The sequence below is a fragment of the Salmo salar genome, chromosome ssa20 (genome assembly GCF_905237065.1).
Source record: "Salmo salar chromosome ssa20, Ssal_v3.1, whole genome shotgun sequence".
NCBI classification, from domain to species: Eukaryota; Metazoa; Chordata; class Actinopteri; order Salmoniformes; family Salmonidae; genus Salmo; species Salmo salar.
In genome coordinates, this window is record NC_059461.1 from 8,348,143 (window position 1) to 8,367,410 (window position 19,268).

Genomic DNA, 19,268 nt, shown 5'->3' on the forward strand with positions numbered 1-19,268 from the left:
CCTTCCCCATTGCGACCAGAACGGCAGTCAGTTGTTCTGGTGTGAGCTGGGCTGTGGCCTTGTTGAGCAGGGCCTGGAGCACCCTATCCAGTATGGCGTTGTCCAGAGGCTGCTGGAGCTGGTCCAACAGGGCCCAAACCAGCTGGGCCTCTGTGTCCGATACCAGGGTCACGTTAGCCAGCCCATACTCAGGGTGTACCCTGGCCCCTCCGCTGGCTCCATACAGCTCCACACGGAAGCGCTTGGGTGGGGGGTTGGACGAGGCCTGGTCTGGGGTGAGGGTGATGTCCAGCCCTGTGCTCCTCTGGCCCAGGTCAAAGGTCAGCTGGCCCTCTTCTTTTAGGAAGTCCATCCCGGCCACGGCGGGCCAGACCAGGTTGGGGCCTACTGCCTCAGCCCGAGGGAGTTCCTATTGGACGACAACGAGAAAGGAGTGTGAGGTCATAGTAGGATGGAAAGATTGAGGGAGGTGGGAAAGGTGGAAAATAGAGAGAAAGACGGATGCATGGGGAGATACAGTAGGTGTTGCAACAGAGCTTTATGCATGTACAAATATAAGAGGAGGTTGAAGACCTGTGGCGAAATAGAAGGAAAAAGGGATGGATTGAAGAACAGATGAATTTGGACTCTGTGACATAAATATGTATCCAACTGATGTTTTCAGAACATCATTTCTGTCTGAAAGATGAAAGGAGATAACCTTGTCATATGTAACATGGAGGTGGAGTGCTGGTAAGTGCACTCGACAATCTCCCTTTTGATCTACAATATCAAAGGCTGGGGTTACAAGTGAATGTCGGCCCCCAGCTAGGCAGTGGATCAAACACACAGAGCTCATCCCCCACCCCTGGGAGAGAGGCAGGATGGGAGGAGAGGGAAGACACACAGACACACCGTTAGACCTCGAAGGTCACAAAATTAGGTCAGCTTAATTAGGTCAGGGTGAGGAATGGAAATCTGATTTGGTGAGTTAGACAACACAACATCTTGAATAAGATGGGACTTGGCCTACTTTGAAATTGTCATTTTCGACCAGAAGGATGTGAGAGGTTACAGAGGGAGACAATGTGAGAGGATGTGTGGTAGTATGTCAATATTAAAAGTATTATTTTACGTGAATGTATGGAAATGTGAAAAATATTATTACAAAAGAATATGTGTGTGAGTATTCCGTGTGTGTGTGTGTGTGTGTGTGTGTGTGTGTGTGTGTGTGTGTGTGTGTGTGTCTGTGTGTGTGTGTGTGTGTGTGTGTGTGTGTGTCTGTGTGTGGTGTGTGAGTGTGTGTGGTGTGTAGTATGTACTGTGCACATGTGTATGTTTCTCACCAGCATGCGGTAGCGTATGGTGATGGTGGAGGCTGTGCTGGCCTCTCTGTACACCTGCAGACTGAGGCGGGTGGTCTTGAGGTGTGCTATGGGCAGTCTGGAACCCACCGCAAAGTAGACCAGCCCCCGGGGGTCATCGCTCTCCAGCATGGTGATATTGGCAAAGCGGGCACTCTCGTTGATAGCAGCGCCAATACCCACCTGGTAGATCTCAACCAGGAACCAGGCCTGGTACTCAGGTTCCTATGGCAACACACAGACATTGGAGGTTTAGGAAAGGCTATCTGGTTTAAGATTGAAATACATAAAAGGGGAAAAGGATGACAAATAGAAAGAGGGAACATTATGTGCCCCAGCCATAAAATTACAGTACAGTACGAGCAATGTTTATAAAAATGGGTTATAGAATTGAACCCCATGCCACATACTGGTGGACAGGTCCTGCAGCCTCCAACAGTGAGTCTGGGACTAATAGCTCATTCCCAGGTCTGGGGGCTGTGTTATATACCAGCATTGTAGGGGGAGGGGAGGAAGGGGTAGGGGATTAGGAAGCACAGCAGACAGACTGCGCTCGATAGGAAGAGGCATGTGGAGGTCTGCCCTAAAATATCCCAGACACACAGACAAACAGCAGGACAGGAAGTGGGCAGAGGCTGGGTGAGCTGCCTGGTAGGACCACCAGGGAGAGGAGAGGAAGGAGATGAGAAGAGAGGAGAGGACCGAGGCTGTGATCACACCACAGGGGCTTCCTGCCCTCCTCCTGTGAGCTTACATTGATGTCGATGCCACCTTCAGCCTATTCTCTCTTCAAACCTCCACATTAACATACTGTATATCCTCTGATGCCACAGCAGAAAGGTATCGTGTGAAATACAAGGGATGTACGGGCTGGGAGAGAGCTACTTTATAAGGACATCCTGCTTGCTCCTTCAAGTCACTGGTCCAAATGAAGAGGAGTTGCTGACAGTTTTAGAGTATTGTGAGACTCATCTGTTCTGGTCCCCCTTGACCTCTAACCTCTAGTATGACCTGGGAATCACCTGGTCTTGTCGGACCTCCATGCTGAGGACACAGAGGACCTGTCCTCTCCTGCACAGCACGGTGCCTGAGGTCTGCAGCAGCTCCCGGGTCAGGTTGACACCGTTGTTGACCAGGGACAGTTCCGCCCTGTTGAATGTGGCCCGCCACATCACCTCAACATCCTCAAAGGCCCTGCACGGGGGAGGCAGAAAAGCAAGAAGAAGAAAAAAGAAACATAAGAAAATATTTTTATTTTTATTTTTCCGGAGGCAGATGGGTCTCACATCAAACACACAGTGCCCCGAAGTGGCTGGGGGTGATCATTGTAGCTTGCTTGTATCACACTACTTATGATAACGATTTTACTGTCACTGCTGCTACTCTTTGGTTTGCTGACAGTCATGTGGGCAGAGGAATGTTACGGAGGATAAAACACTGAGGAACATACCGGTTCTGTTGTCTCTGTAGGTAGAGTAGGGCCGTTCTGTTCTGTTCTGAGTCCTCATCCAGAACCTGGCCCAGCAGAGAACTCACACTGAAACCCACTATCCCGTTATGGAAATCACTCCCTGAGAGAGAGGGAGAGAGGGAGGGAGTGGAAGGAGAGAGAGACAGAGTTATGTGACTATTTCCTTATACTGTTCACTGTATGTAGACTGAGGAGAGCGTTCAACAAATACAGCGCATCGAGCTTCCAATTCTCTTGTGACCGTCCCTTTGATTATATCATCAATTATATTCAAACGAACAGTGGAACAGATTTCCCATCACTGGAATGATGTCAGATGTCTGTGCCCAGGGACCTAATTTAGAAATTGTATTGGAAAACAATGACCTATAAAGATTCAATTGCATTAGACAAACTAGAGCATGACATTAGCTTGAATTGACTGACCAATGGATAGACTAAAGAAGCATGTGACAGGGGAGCTGATATGGGCGTTTCAGTGTTTTACCTAGGATTATAATTTTGGCAAAGGAGCTGAAGCCCTGCTTATCGGGTCCATCTGCGATCTGTGCCCCTCCCTCTGGCTCGCTGAGGTAGATGAAGAACACTTCCTGTCCCTCGGGCTCAGAGTCGTCTAGGATGAGTAGGCTGACCTCGGCCTCGCTTTGCCCCTCCTGCAGTGACACCAGGGTGGACTCCAGCCTGAAGTCCTGCCCCTCCAGGGCTAGGCTCCTGTTGGGTTCCAAAGTAAAGGGGAGAGGGGCACCTCCGACACTCCCGCCCCCATAAGCCTGGACCCTGACCCTCACTGGCCCAGCCAGGCTCTCAGACCTGTGCACCTTGAGGAGCACTTTCCTCTCCTGCTGGCTCCCCTCCTCCCTGTCCTCTGCTGTCTGAACCAGCCCCGGCCCGATGCTCAACACTCCCCCGCTGACATCACTGGCCAGGATGGTGACAGTGGCCACACTGTGTTGGGGGGTGAGACGGGGCCAGGAGTCGCCTGAGTGGGGGTCACCACCACGGCGCAGTACCTGAACGTCTGTCAGGTTGACATAGAAGATCTCATCGGGCTCCGAGAGCACATCGTCCAGTACAGACAGACGGATTGAGGCGGAGGTCTGGCGAGGCGAGTCGAAGAACAGCTCTCCGTCCTGCACGGCGGTGAAGTCCTGTCCCGCCAGGGCGCTGCCCGACGCCGTCTCGTAGGATAGGCGGGTACGGTTGCTACGGAAACCGTAGAGCCGCTGGACGTAGAGGGTGATGGTCTGCACGTCCTCCTCGATGACCAGCTGGCGGGAGTCCGGGGCGAACTGGTACAGCCCCAGTGGCTCGACCTCTGCCACCGTGAACCCTGACCTGGAGAGGGAAACAGAGATTAACATCACACCATAGCTGTTATATCATTCTAACAGTACTATTACATACAGAATGCAATCTTCAGTGAGAAGGCTGTCTCGTTCCAACCGTTGTGCCTATAGTATATAGGAGCGTTATAAGCCTGGCAGGTGAGGCTAGTTACTGTACCTGAGTCTGGCTTCTCCAGGAGCAGGTGAGCTGGAGACGGCTGCAGTGAGGTGAAGGGCGTAGGCCGCTGGCTCAGACACATCAGGGAGTGCCTGGAGGGACACAGCCTTGCTCCTCTCTCCATGGGCCAGGGTCACTGAGCCTGAGGAGGACGACAAACCCTCAGACAACACCCTCAGACAACACCCTCAGACACCCGACATCAATACTATCAGTTTGGTCATTTTGTAGGGCGTTTGTTGGTGGTGGTGTTTGGAAAAAAAGAGATGTAAATGAGACTGGAGGAGGTGGAATATGTCTGGTGGGTTTATATAGAGAAAAGGAACACTTATCAGCCTATTCACATGCCCTTCTGTGTTTAGAGAGAGTTAATGAACAAATAGGGAGAGACTTCCACATCTCAGATAGACAGATAAACATGTCACCAAACCTCTCCTCAAGCTCACAGTGGTGAGTTTCCCGTCTGAGGGCCTTACCTGAGCTGGGGGTGATAACTCCAGGCTTGAACCCAACTGGAGCCTGTCCAGGGGGGTACCCTGCGCTCCACTCCACCCTCACCCCCCCAAACAGCCCCGTCCTGGACACCAGCGCCTCACACACACCCGTCTCCACACTGGAGACCTGCAGTGCCAACGAGGCAAAGCCCACCTACACACACACACACACACACAAGCAACACAGAGGAGAAGGAATAGGGGATGATTTCATAAGTGTTACATTAAAGCCCAGGACAGACCTAATAGACAACATATTGAGATGAGACAAAGCAAAACTAGCCAGTTTTAGAATGATGTGCTAGAACAGCTGACTAAAGATGGGGCATTCAGACTGAAAAAAACTAGACGAACGGTCGAGACCGTTTCCACTGTAACGGTGACTCTCTCCAATGACGTGATGAAACTTTGAAACAAAGTTGGCATTAAGATTGTCCACAGCCCTATGTAATGCTGTCATGCTTGGTTAATACTGTCTGGTAGTAGAAGAGATAGTAGTGGCAGCTAGCTAGGTCAATAGACTAAGCCCATGTCGTGGTCACCACCAAGCTGGTCAATTGACTGAGAAGAAATGTATGTTACATTAGTCTGTCATAACTCCTGACAGAAAGAGGTTGGGTGTTCAGAGGGAGGGGCTACCAACCACAGACCAGTAATTCAGTGAGATACAGAGCATCCTCCTCATCTTGGGTCAATGCGATGTGAGACAGGAGGTATGAACATGGGTCCAACTAAGGCCCAACACATACAGTACACTTTGATTCCCCATTGGGACAATAAAGTTAGCTCCGGGGAGAAGTTTCCCCTGAGCTGAGATCCCCAAATCCTATCCTTAAACATTAGTGGGTCAAATGCAAAACTGACCCAAGATCAGCGTCTAGGTGCAACTTCACCCTACTCAATAAAGTTGTTGACTCCTACCTCAGCGCTTGCTGCTTCCTCTGGGACGGTCACTATGGCGACCTTGGCTTCCAGTAGGAGGCGGGGTGGGGAGCTGGGGAGAGGTCCCAGAAGGCTCACGTCTGTTAGCTCCACAGTGAAGTTCACACCCACTGAGAGAAACACCTACAAGACAGAGAGCGAGAGACAGAGAGAGAGAGATTCAGTCTGGTAAGCATGACTACAGAGTCAGGGTCAGCGACAGGGCATTGTTGCCAAAAGGGTACTTAGATATACTGGAGATAGTTTTGATCTTATTAGGTCATTTGTGATGTTCATCATTGCAAATTATGCAAAAACAGGAAAACTATATAGATTCAAAGTTATCTACATGCTTTGCCAGGAAATATATAAATTCAGTTGCGGCACGAATGCATGATCCCCCATTGACGGTTAAAAATCATTGGGGACCCTGGTCTTGAGTATACTATCTCTGGCCCCAATGGTCCCTTACCTGACTATTAATTGGCACATAAACAGAGACGGAGTCCTCCCCATCCTTGACCAGGGCTCTCCCCACAGCCGCCTCTCCCAGCAGCTCCTGTCCATCCAGCCCAGGCCCACTACTGATCCGGTAGCCCACACTGGCGTTGCCAAAGGCTCCAGCCTGCCGCGTCACCTTCAGGGTCAGGAGTCTCCCCAGCCCAGCCCCCATCCCTGCCACCACCACCGCCTGCTGCTCCGCCTCCAGCCCAAACAAGCCGTGCGGCTCGTCGTTGGCCCGCACTCTGAGTCGGGTGCTACTGCGGTTGGCGTCCAGGGTGGCGCCGCCCTCCACGGCGCTCAACATGAGCGTGTAGAGCTCCTCCAGCTCGGGCACGGCGTCGGGCAGCAGGGAAAGGACCACCTCTGCCCCCCTCTGACCCTCCAGGATGACCACAGAGCCGCTGAGGCCCGAGAAATCCCCCGATGTGTCAGAGTCACTCAGGATCTGCCAGTGCACCTGAGACACACACACACACACACACATCTATAACATACATGGGAATTGGCTGTACGCTATAGGACCTACAGTGTAATGACAGTGTGAGTCTATTATAAACTTCATGCATTGTCAATACATTCTCTGAGTACATCTGAAACAAAGGGACACACTCAAAGCCTGAGCACTGCCTATAAAGCCTATTGCTGGCTGTAACTGTACCGAGGTGGTCTTACCGTGATGTTGCCCATGACGCCCTCTCTGCGCGTGATGAGGAGGGAGATGTTGAGCGGCCCCTCTCTGTCTGTGGGCTCACTGTACACACGCTCTCTAAGGTCCTCCTCCGTGAACTGCACTATGCCATTAGGGTCACCAAACTTCTCAATCTGAGACAGAGACACACACACAGATCCAGACACACAAACCCAGAGACAAAGACACGCCATCACCATGACTCAGAGACTCTTAAATATCAATAAGAGACTGTGATGTAATTTCAATATGATACAATAATGGTTTAAATACAACTGGAGCGCATATTCAAATTGAGATGTCACTCGTTGGGAGGGTGACATACCTTGAGCGTGACACAGCCCGCTCGGGGGTCAATGTCCATGTCTCCTGAGAGGAGCTCAAGCATGACTACAAAGGTCTCCGCCACCTCCACCTCCCCATGGGGGAGAATACTCAGATCGATGATGCGTAATCCCCCCTCCCCATCTCTGAAATGGAACGATCCGTTCACAGGTTCACCAATGTCTGTGTTTACGGGTGGTAAGACCTCTTTGGTGTTGGGACCCAGCATGCTCCATGTTATCTGAGGAAAGGACATCAATTATTCAGATGGGCTGGTATGCATCACATTCATGCTTGTAAAGACATTTAGATAAAGACGAATACATTAACCAAATATTTTACCAACAAATCGATTCCTTGTGAAAAACACATTTTCCATAATATTGACTTATTCCACATTTTGTGTTAGAGTCTAAATTCAAAATGGATGAAATATTGTTTTTTCTCATCCATCTACACACAATACCCCAAAATGACAAAGTGAAAACATGTTTTTAGAAATGTTTGCACATTTATTGAACATGAAATACATAAATAACTAATCAACATGCAGTAAAAGTTAAAAGTTTGGACACACCTACTCATTCTAGGGTTTTTCTTAAATGTTTTGATTTTGTACATCATAGAATAATAGAGAAGACATCAAAACTATGAAATAACACATATGGAATCATGTAGTAACCAAAAAAGTGCTACAAAAATATATTTTACATTTGAGATTCTTCAAAGTAGCCACCCTTTGCATTGATGACAGATTTGCATACATCTTGGCATTCTCTCAACCAGCTTCATGAGGTCGTCAACTGGAATGCATTTCAATTAACAGGTGTGCCTTGTTAAAAGTTCATTTGTGGAATTTCTTTCCTTCTTAATGCATTTGAGCCAACCAGTTGTGTTGTGACAAGATATGGGTGGTACACAGAAGATAGCCCTATTTGGTATAAGACCAAGTCCATATTATGGCAAGAACAGCTCAAATAAGCAAAGAGAAACGACAGTCCATCATCACTTTAAAACATGAAGGTCAGTCAATCTGGAAAATGTCAAGAACTTTGAAAGTTTCTTCAAGCGCAGTCGCAAAAACCATCAAGCTCTATGATGAAACTGGCTCGCATGAGGACCGCCACAGGAATGGAAGTCCCAGAGTTACCTCTGCTGCAGGGGATGAGTTCGTTAGCGTTACCAGCCACAGAAATTGCAGCCCAAATAAATGCTTCACAGAGTTCAAGTAACAGACACATCTCAACATCAACTGTTCAGAGGAGACAGCGTGAATCAGGCCTTCATGGTCGAATTGCTGCAAAGAAACCACTACTAAAGGACACCAATTTGAAGAAACACGAGCAATGGACATTAGACCGGTGGAAATCTGTCCTTTGGTCTCATGAGTCCAAATTAGATTTCTGGTTCTAACCGCCGTGTCTTTGTGAGACACAGAGTAGGTGAACAGATGATCTCTGCATGTGTGGTTCCCACCGTGAAGCATGGAGGAGGTGTGATGGTGCTTTGCTGGTGACACTGTCAGTGATTTATTTAGAATTCAAGGCACACTTAACCAGCATGGCTACCATAGCATTCTGCAGCGATACACCATCCCATCTGGTTTGCGCTTAGTGGGACTGTCATTTGTTTTCATGACAATGACCCAACACACCTCCAGGCTGTGTAAGGGCTATTTGACCAAGAAGGAGAGTGATGCATCAGATGACCTGGCATCCACAATCACCCAACCTCAACCCAATTCAGATGGTTTGGGATGAGTTGGACCGCAGAGTGAAGGAAAAGCAGCCAAAACGTGCTCAGTCTATGTGGGAACTCATTCAAGGCTGTTGGAAAAGCATCCCAGGTGAAGCTGGTTGAAAGAATGCCAAGAAAGCTGTCATCAAGGCAAAGGGTGACTACTATATATTTTGATTTGTTTAACACATTTTCTGCTACTACATGATTCCATATGTGTTATTTCATAGTTATGTGTTCACTATTATTCTACAATATAGAAAATAGTAAAAATAAAGAAAAATGCTTGAATGAGTAGGTGTGTCCAAACTTTTGACTGGTTCTGTAAGTTTTCACAACCTTGAGTCCATACTTTGTAGAAGCACCTTTGGCAGCGATTACAGTTGTGAGTCTTTCTGCGTAAGTCTCTAAGATTCTTTCCAATCCTGGATTGTGCAACCTTTTCCCATTATTCTTTTCAAAATGCTTCAAGTTCTGTCACATTGGATGTTGATCATAGCTAGACTACTATTTTCAGGTCATGCCATAGATTTTCAAGTAGATTTAAGTTAAAACTGTAACTTGGCCAAATTCACTGTCTTCTTGGTAAGCAACTCCAGTGTAGATTATTGCCCTGCTGAAAGGGGAATTCATCTCCCAGTGTCTGGTGGAAAGCAGACTGGAAAAGGTTTTCCTCTAGGATTTTACCTGTGCTTAGCTTCATTCCGTTTCTTTTTTATCCTGAAAAACTCCACAATCCTTAACGATTACAAGCATACCCATAACATGATGCAGACACCACTATGCTTGAAAATATGGATAGTAGTACTCAGTAGTAATGTGTTGTATTGGATTTGCCCCAAACATAACACTTTGTATTTAGGACAAAAAGTTAATTGCTTTGCCACATTTATTGCAGTATTACTTCAGTGCCTGGTTGCAAACAGGTTGCATTTAAAAAATATATTTGTATTCTGTACAGGCTTTCTTTTCACTCACACTAATAATTGCATGTGTGGGGTACAGAGATGAGGTAGTAATTTAAAAAAATCATGTTAAACACTATTATTGCACACAGGGTGCAACTTATTATGTGACTTGTTAAGCACATTTTTTCTCCTTAACTTATTTACATTTGCCATAACAAAGGGGTTGAATACATATTGACTCAAGATATTTCAGCTTTTCATTTTTTATTAATTTGTAAAAAATGTATTTAAAAAAATAACATAATTCCACCTCACGGGGTATTGCGAGTGACAAACAAATCTCAATTAATATTTAAACTCACGCTATAACACAGCAAAATGGGGATTAAGTCAAGTGGTGTGAATACTTTCCGAAGGCACTGTGGGCTAATAACATTACAATGTCATTAGCAACATAGAATGAGTGATGGACATCTATCTGGCAGAGAAACGATGATGGTGAACATGCTCTTGTACTACGAGGTCAGAGAGACAAAACATGGCGGTTATACACTAGTTTCCCGAACACAGATTCAGGCTCGTCCTGAACTAAAAAGTACTTTCACTGGAGATTCTCCATTGAGCATACTTTTTAGTCTGTGTTCGGGAAACTGGCCCGAAAGTTGCTTAGATGTCTATAGGCCTAGCAAGTTAGCACCTTAATTGGGGCGGACAGGCTCATAGTAATGGCTGGAATACTGGCTGGAATGTAATGAAATTGACACATTGAACACATGGCTTCCTTGTGTTTGATACCATTCTATTCACTCCATTCTAGCCTTTATTATAAGCCATCCTCCCCTCACCAGACTCCTGTGCGAACAAGAGGAGGAAGAGAGAGAGAGAGACCAGACAGAGGAAGTGGATGGTCCCAGTAGGCTTACCGTAGTGTTGCCCACTAGCCCGCCCACCCTCTCCAGGTGCAGGCTGAGCCTCAGGGTGCTGTTGGGGTTCACCAGGGTGATCACGCTCTCGTTCAGGAAACGGACCACGCCGTTGGGTGAGTCGCTCTTGGAGATGGTAACACTGGCGACCAAATGAGTACCCAGTATGGCTCCGCCCGTGGCGCTGGACAGCTGGATCTCAAACATCTCGGCATACTCCCTGGAAGAAGAGTTCCAACATGCTCCTTACTGGTCTCTATACGTTCACATACATTTCTTTACAGAAACTCTTAAGCCTGGTTCAGATACAACAGCAGACACATAAGGAGAGACGAGATGAGTCAAAACTAGAGAGTTTTACAATTTTGTGTTGTAGAACAGCTGACTAAAGATGGCATTCCGATCAAAAAGGTGACACTGTAAAAATGCCTCCACACTATTTATGCTAGTAAAGTCCTACCGTATAAGAAAATCACGACAGCTATGATGGAAACAGGAATTTTCTGTGTAATTGTATGAATGCCAACAAATCATTTGTTCGTTCGACATGGTGGTATCTTTTTGTGTCTGTAAAATTAATTATGCGAGAAACGGCGGTGGAAACGTCTTTATGCGCAAGTATTTATATAATAACCATCATATCGAAGAAACTTGGAGTCACACGATGACATGTTGTGTTCTCCTCCCACTACAACTAGGGAAACCATGCAGTTTATTAGGCTACAGATGAAATAAGTTATGATGAACTACACAGGGTGGTGAAAGTGCACAATGATCTTGATGCTCCTTTCCAATAACTGTCGATGGTAATTTTCTGGGTGACATGATGATCGATGCTTGACTGCCATTTGACAAATAAACATTTTCTCGCTCTTATCCATAATAATCTCATCATGTAGACTAGCCAACCTGCACAGCCTACCCGCTTTGTATCTGTGAACTGTTGGCTAGAGCGCAGGTGCCACGGCCAGAATAGGCACATTTGCTATTTAACGCAAAACATTTGTGACAAAACTATTGGTAGAGTTGAAAATGCAATGGAAACACATTGAAATGTACATTTTTATTTGGTACATGAAAACTTAAACGAAAAATGACATTTTGTGTGCACTACGTCATCACGCACTGATTTTTATCCTCAACAAGTCTGTTTGATGGAAACACTTCACTGTTGGCAAAATGCACATATCATTGTAAAGCAGATTTTAGAATATTTGCACGAAAATCTGTCTCCAATTCGATGGAAACATAGCTATTGACGTGATTAACCTCTCTTGGGTAGGGGGCAGTATTTTGACATCCAGATGAAAAACATGCCCAAAGTAAACTACCTGTTACTCAGGCCCAGAAACTAGGATATGCATATAATTGGTAGATTTGGATAGAAAACACTCTAAAGTTTCTAAAACTGTTACAATAATGTCTGTGAGTATAACAGAACTGATTTGGCAGGCGAAACCCGAGGACAAACCATCCAGGGGAAAATGTTTTGAGGTCATAGGATTTTCCAATGATTTCTATGGGATACCCTTATTATTAGGAACCTGGTGGCAGTTCCTATGGCTTCCACTAGATGTCAACAGTCTTTAGAAATTCTTCAATGTTTTTATTTTGAGAAATGAAGAAGTAGTCCTATTCATTGTAAGTGTCACTCCAGGTGGACTCTACTGTTTTGGTGCGTGTGAAAAGGTGCGCGCTCCACATTGTTTTTATCCTGTATAAGAAACAGTTTATTCCATCTTAAATTGTATTGATTATTTACGTTTTAGGGTACCTGAGGTTCGATTAGGAACGTTGTTTGAAATGTTTGGACCAAGTTTACAGGTAACTTATTAGATACTTTGTAGGCATGTTGGGCGAGTTGAAACCGGTGTATTTCTGAATCAAACGCGCCAAATAAATTGACATTTTTGGGACATAAAGAAGGACATTATCAAACAAAAGGACTATTTGTGATGTTTCAAGGACATTTTGGAGTGCCAACAGAAGAAGATCTTCAAAGGTAAGGCATTAATTATATCGCTATTTCTGACTTTTGTGTCGCACCTGCCTGGTTGAAAAATGATTTTCATGTGTTTGTATACGGGGCGCTGTCCTCAGATAATCGCATGGTGTGCTTTCGTCGTAAAGCCTTTTTGAAATCTGACACAGCGGCTGGATTAACAAGAAGTTAAGCTTTATTTTGATGTATAACACATGTATTTTTAAGTATGTTAAATATTTGCATTTAGTATTTTTGAATTTTGCACTCCGCAATGTCACCGGATGTTGTCAAACAAAGTTGCCACTTGTTGTACTAAGGTCTTGGATCCAACAAGTCTCATGAAATTGGTTAAGAGTATGCCAAGAGTGTGCAAAGGCAAAGGGTGGCTACTTTGAAGAATCTCAAATGTATTTTGATTTGTTTAACACTTTTTTGGTTACTACATGATTACACGTGTTATTTCATAGATTTGCTATCTTCACTATTATTCTACAATGTAGAAAATAGTAGAAATAAAGAAAAACACTCCAATTTTCATACCAGCCCAACAGACCCACAGACGATGCAATCTCTATTGCACTCCACACTGCCCTTTCCCACCTGGACAAAAGGAACACTCACGTGAGAATGCTATTCATTGACTACAGCTCAGTGTTCAAAGCTCATCACTAAGCTAAGGACCCTGGGACTAAACACCTCCCTCTGCAACTGGATCCTGGACGTCCTTACGGACCGCCCCCCAGGTGGTAGGGGTAAGTAACAACATATCTCAATTACGTCGACTAACCTGTGCCCACGCACATTGACTCTGTACCGATACCTTATGTACAGGTGAAGTCGGAAGTTTACATACATCTACATACATACATTTAAACTCAGTTTTTCACAATTCCTGACATATAATCGTAGTAAAAATTCCCTGTCTTAGGTCAGTTAGGATCACCACTTTATTTTAAGAATGTGAAATGTCAGAATAATAGTAGATAGAATGATTTATTTCAGATTTGATTTCTTTCATCACATTCCCAGTGGGTCAGAAGTTTGCATACACCCAATTAGTATGTGGCAGCATTGCCTTTAAATTGTTTAACTTGGGTCAAAATTTCATGAAGCCTTCCACAAGCTTCCCATAATAAGTTGGGTGAATTTTGGATCATTCCTCCTGACAGAGCTGGTGTAACTGAGTCAGGTTTGTAGGCCTTGATCGCACACACTTTTTCAGTTCTGCCCACAAATTTTCTATAGGATTGAGGTCAGGGATTTGTGATGGCCACTCCAATACCTTGACTTTGTTGTCCTTAAGCCATTTTGCCACAACTTTGGAAGTATGCTTGGGGTCATTGTCCATTTGGAAGACCCATTTGCAACCAAGCTTTAACTTCCTGACTGTCTTGAGATGTTGCTTCAATATATCCACATAATTGTCCTTCCTCATGAAGCCATCTATTTTGTGAAGTGCACCAGTCCCTCCTGCAGCAAAGCACCCCCACAACATGATGCTGCCACCCCCGTGCTTCACGGTTGGGATGGTGTTCTTCGGCTTGCAAACCTCCCCCTTTTTCCTTCAAACATAACGATGGTCATTATGGCCAAACAGTTCTATTTTTGTTTCATCAGACCAAGGGACTTTTCTCCAAAAAGTATGATCTTTGTCCCCATGTGCAGTTGCAAACCGTAGTCTGGCTTTTTTTTATGGCGGTTTTGGAGCAGTGGCTTCTTCCTTGCTGAGCAGCCTTTCAGGTTATGTCGACATAGGACTCGTTTTTCTATGAATATAGATACTTTTGTACCTGTTTCCTCCAGCATCTTCACAAGGTCCTTTGCTGTTGTTCTGGGATTGATTTGCACTTTTCGCACCAAAGTGCGTTCATCTCTAGGAGACAGAACGGGTCTCCTTCCTGAGCAGTATGACGGCTGCGTGGTCCCATGGTATTTATACTTGCGTACTATTGTTTGTACAGATGAACGTGGTACCTTCAGGCGTTTGGAAATTGCTCCCAAGTTTGAACCAGACTTGTGGAGGTCTACAATTTATTTTCTGAGGTCTTGGCTGATTTCTTTTGATTTACCCATGATGTCAAGCAAAGAGGCACTGAGTTTGAAGGTAGGCCTTGAAATACATCCACAGGTACACCTCCAATTGACTCAAATTAAGTCAATTAGCCTATCAGAAGCTTCTAAAGCCATGACATAATTTTCTCGAATTTTCCAAGCTGTTTAAAGGCACAGTCAACTTAGTGTATGTAAACTTCTGACCCACTGGAATTGTGATGCAGTGAATTATAAGTGAAATAATCTGTCTGTAAACAATTGTTAGAAAAATGACTTGTGTCATGCACAAAGTAGATGTCCTAACTGACTTGCCAAAACTATAGTTTGTTAACAAGAAATTTGTGGAGTGGTTGAAAAACGAGTTTTAATGACTCCAACCTAAGTGTATGCAAACTTCAGCTGTTTATAGCCTCGCTACTGTTATTTTACTGCTGCTCTTTAATTATTTGTTATTATTATTTTACTTTTGAATTATCGATTTTTCTTAAAACGTACACTTATTTTTCTTAAAACTGCATTGTTGGTTAAGGGCTTCTAAGTAAGCATTTCACTGTAAGGTCTACACCTGTTGTATTCGGCGCATGTGACAAATAACATTTGATTTGATTTGAATGAGTAGGTGTGTCCAAACTTTTGACTGGTACTGTAGGTGATTTGCAGTGTAGCAGGCCTGGGTGACCAGAGAGACAGACAGACAGACTGACTCACCTGTCCTGGTCATCTATGATGGTCACGTTGATGTGACTGGTGTTGTGGCCGTGGAGGAAGGTGAGCGAGCCGTTGGCCAGGCTGTAGTCCAGGCCTGGGCTGGCCGTCAGGCCCCTGGATATGTACTCTGCTGTGACCAGGCCGTAGGAACCCACCCTCCTCACCACCGGGATAGACACACTGCCCACGTCCTCCTCCACTGGAAATAACAGAAAGGAGAGAAGAGGACACAGTAGGCTGAAATGGCACCTATGGGGCTCTGGTCAAAAGTAGTGCACTATACAGGACAGTGTTTCTCAATCCTGGTAACACACCTGATTCAAATCAAAGGCTTAATGATGAGTTGAGTAGTTGAATCAAGTGTGTTAGTGCTAGAGGTGGAAAAAATGCACACATGTTTTGGCAAATTACTGGTTAGCAGAGTAGAACACTTGAAAAAGAAAAAGAGACTGATGAAGACAGCATGGCTGTCAAAACGTTGGTTATTAAATTATTGCATCTGAGCCCCTAGAGTGTGCGGCTCTCCTTATCTTTTTCAAGAGTATGGCAGTCGTCATACCCTAGCTCAACACCAACAATTTAAAATAAGGTACTAAAATCATCTAATTGCTGTATGACATGTTAATAGAATGTTAAGACCCCTGTCGTCTGAGACTAATGAAGCTACAGCCCCCATGGTGATAATGGCAGGAGTCAATTTAGATTGTTTTTGCTTTTCTCCAAATTGCATTTTAGAGTTTTTAAACTGTGTAGAAATGCTGTAAAAAATGCTGTCATTCAGATTCCATTCACCCAGCTCAATGTAACATCGATAGGTTTCGGCTATTACATGATTTTCTAATTTTGCCTGTACCCATCATGAGGTCGCTACAACCTAGCCTATGAATGAACGTTGTAGCTGCAAAGGTCGAGAGAATTTTGAGTAATCTAGGTGACAGACAGTGACATATTCAATACTACCTTGCACACTCTTGCCTGCATCTAGCTGATGTAGGGTGTAATCATTAGTCCAACAGTTGCAAATGAGAGTTTCTATTGGACAAATTCAGGTATGTTTATCCACGTTTTGTTCCGTTTGCTTCAGTTTAAGAAACGTTTTTCAACAGAATCGGCGTAATGAATACACCCCTGATCACACGCAAACGCAGTTCACTTTCATAGCAGCCACATAAAACAACACGATCAATTTGCTCCTTGTATATCATTTCTTCTCTCAACTATCTACGCGCTCTCCTCCTCTCACCTTTTCCCTTCACTTGTGGACTTCTGTGAACGACACATCAGCTGTCTGTAACCAGGCGAAAAAAAAACCTTCCCTAGCCAAACCTTCATATCATAACTGCTAACCGCTATGCACAGCCTACATCATTGTCAACTCATAGTCAACATACTGTAGCTACTAGAACTAACATGTTAGTAAACCCGCCACAATCATGCATTTCAGAGTACAGTCAGAAAGCAGTTTAGCAGTTACACCGGCGGGCCCCAGTGGCAATAAATTAATCAAACCAAAAGCTTACCTTGACTTGGAAGAGTTCCTGTGTTGGATAGTCATAGCCAGCTAGCTAACAGAAGCCATCTCTGTTGGAGCCAGGTGTTTGAGTAGGCTAAACTAGCTAGCTGCATTCAGTGAAAGCTTTTTTTTAAATACAACCAAATATAGCTCTCTCTCTCTTGCTTCTCCTTAATTTTGGAAGAAAATAATTTGTTCAAAACGGTTTCTCTCTCTTTGAGTCAACTCCTCACCACATTTTATGCACTGCAGTGTTAGCTAGCTGTAGCTTATGCTTTCAGTACTAGATTAATTCTCTGATTCTTTGATTGGGCGGACAACATGTCAGTTCATGCTGCAAAAGCTCTGATAGGTTGGAGGACGTCCACAGGAAGTTGTCATAATTACTGTGTAAGTCTATGGAAGGGGGTGAGAACAAAGAGCCTCCTAGGTTTGTACTGAAGTCAATGTACCCAGAGGAGGACAGAAGCTAGCTTTCCTCTGGTTACACCATGGTGCTACCCTACAGAGCATTGCTGAGGCTACTGTAGACCTTCATTGCAAAATAGTGTGTTGTAATCAATTATTTGGTGACGTGGAATATATTTAGCACAGTTTGATCTAAAAAGGATCACTTTTTAAATGTTTCAATATATTTTTTTAATGAAATTCCTTGAGGAGGATGGTCTTACCCTTCCTCCTCTGAGGAACCTCTACTGGTGAATATGAATAAAACTAAATAATTATGAGCCTATAGTCAAGGAGAAAGCTTTGAGCTTTAGGGAGAAAGGCAGGATCCATGATTGGCTGAGATAATGGAGGGGAATAATAGGGAGACTACTTTCTGAAGGACAATCCATGTTGACTCATGCGTTTACATTTGAATTATTAAAGAGATGGGTGTGGCTAAAGCTTAAGAGGGTGTGAACGTAATTTTCTCCTACTTGTCTCCAAAGTGGAATAACAAGTGTCTCAAAGAAGCATAACTTTCCCATGTTTCCCCCAACTGCAGTGTATTATATACCATTTTGAAGCTCTGAGTCTGGCTTTTTTTTTTTACATTTTATAAAAATACAATCTTGAACATTTGACATAAGCTTACCTTCCTGAATTCAGTCACTTAAGTAAAATGTAATAGTGCATGTACTTTAGTACTCCTTACATATTGCATTCATCCAATCACCACTCTCAGAATCCCTCTATTATGCATATCCATGGCATATTAACAGGATGAGATGACATTTCCTAAAGTGATGCCTTATGTTCTAATAGCTGTGTTGAAGAGTGTCAACGTGTTAGAGGCTTAGAGACTGACCTGTGATGTTGACATAGTCAGGGAGGAACTCCAGAATACCCTCAGCGTTGTCACTCTTCTGGATGACGATCATGATGGAGGAGATGTTGCCGATGGCTGGAGGCTGGTCTCGTTGCAGGCCGTGCTCCATCACGCTGAATTCCACAGTACTGACCACAGGAGGGCGACAGAGGTCAGAGACACCCCACCTCACACCCAGTCAAAAAAAGAAGTGGGTTAACGCTAAATGCAGTTCGCATAAGTAACACTCTCTAAACTTTCAATGCATTTTTCTGCAAAAGGTAGGTAGAGAGTGTTTACGTGCGTTTACCCTCCATTACACCACTGCTCACACCACTCCCACCCCAGAGACCAACACCTTCCACTCTTACAGTGAAGTTCACAGTACTGATCACAGGAGGGTGACAGAGGTCATTAAATCATTAACCAAGGTTGAGATTCTCCTCCCACTCACATCCCAAAACCGCACACCAACAGCTCACGGTAGAAGTTGCCCTTAGGAACAGATCGAGGATCAGCTTTCCCTCCCCAACACTTCTAATCTTAACTGGGGGGGAGAAAACAAAGAACTGACTCTAGATTAGCGTCTAGGATCCACCTACCTGTCATTGAGGAGCTCTACTGTGATGATGTTGAGGTAGAACTCCTCAGGCCCCTCTGGGAGGTCATCGTCACGGATACTCAATGTGACATCACGCGTGGTCTGGCCTGGGCTGAAAAGCAGGCGCCCCGAGGCTTCAGTGAAGTCCACTCCACTGACCGCTACACTGCTTGCTGTCTGGTAGGTCACCCACACACTCCCAAATGTGCCCATGGAACGCACCACTGTCACATTGACCTGACGGAGAAGAGAAGGGAGAGGAAGGTGGGGGGAGTAGGGGAAAAAGCAGGCGGCCATATC

General features: G+C 44.9%; 1 protein-coding gene across 6 annotated transcripts in view; it reads right to left on the bottom strand.

The window, feature by feature from the left end:
- The window catches only part of adgrv1 (adhesion G protein-coupled receptor V1), a 195,358-nt gene that overhangs the window by 89,849 nt on the left and 86,241 nt on the right, over nucleotides 1–19,268 (bottom strand). For all 6 annotated transcript variants that reach the window (XM_045704309.1, XM_014160914.2, XM_014160913.2 and 3 more), the window contains 15 exons: nucleotides 18,970–19,205; nucleotides 18,368–18,516; nucleotides 15,561–15,759; nucleotides 10,817–11,036; nucleotides 7,250–7,489; nucleotides 6,909–7,058; nucleotides 6,205–6,693; nucleotides 5,733–5,876; nucleotides 4,794–4,965; nucleotides 4,318–4,459; nucleotides 3,302–4,149; nucleotides 2,794–2,914; nucleotides 2,366–2,537; nucleotides 1,326–1,568; nucleotides 2–409 (listed from right to left, as the gene is read on the bottom strand). In XM_045704309.1, the coding sequence (XP_045560265.1) occupies nucleotides 2–409; nucleotides 1,326–1,568; nucleotides 2,366–2,537; nucleotides 2,794–2,914; nucleotides 3,302–4,149; nucleotides 4,318–4,459; nucleotides 4,794–4,965; nucleotides 5,733–5,876; nucleotides 6,205–6,693; nucleotides 6,909–7,058; nucleotides 7,250–7,489; nucleotides 10,817–11,036; nucleotides 15,561–15,759; nucleotides 18,368–18,516; nucleotides 18,970–19,205 (3,933 nt within the window). The remainder of the gene's footprint in view (nucleotide 1; nucleotides 410–1,325; nucleotides 1,569–2,365; nucleotides 2,538–2,793; nucleotides 2,915–3,301; nucleotides 4,150–4,317; nucleotides 4,460–4,793; nucleotides 4,966–5,732; nucleotides 5,877–6,204; nucleotides 6,694–6,908; nucleotides 7,059–7,249; nucleotides 7,490–10,816; nucleotides 11,037–15,560; nucleotides 15,760–18,367; nucleotides 18,517–18,969; nucleotides 19,206–19,268) is intronic.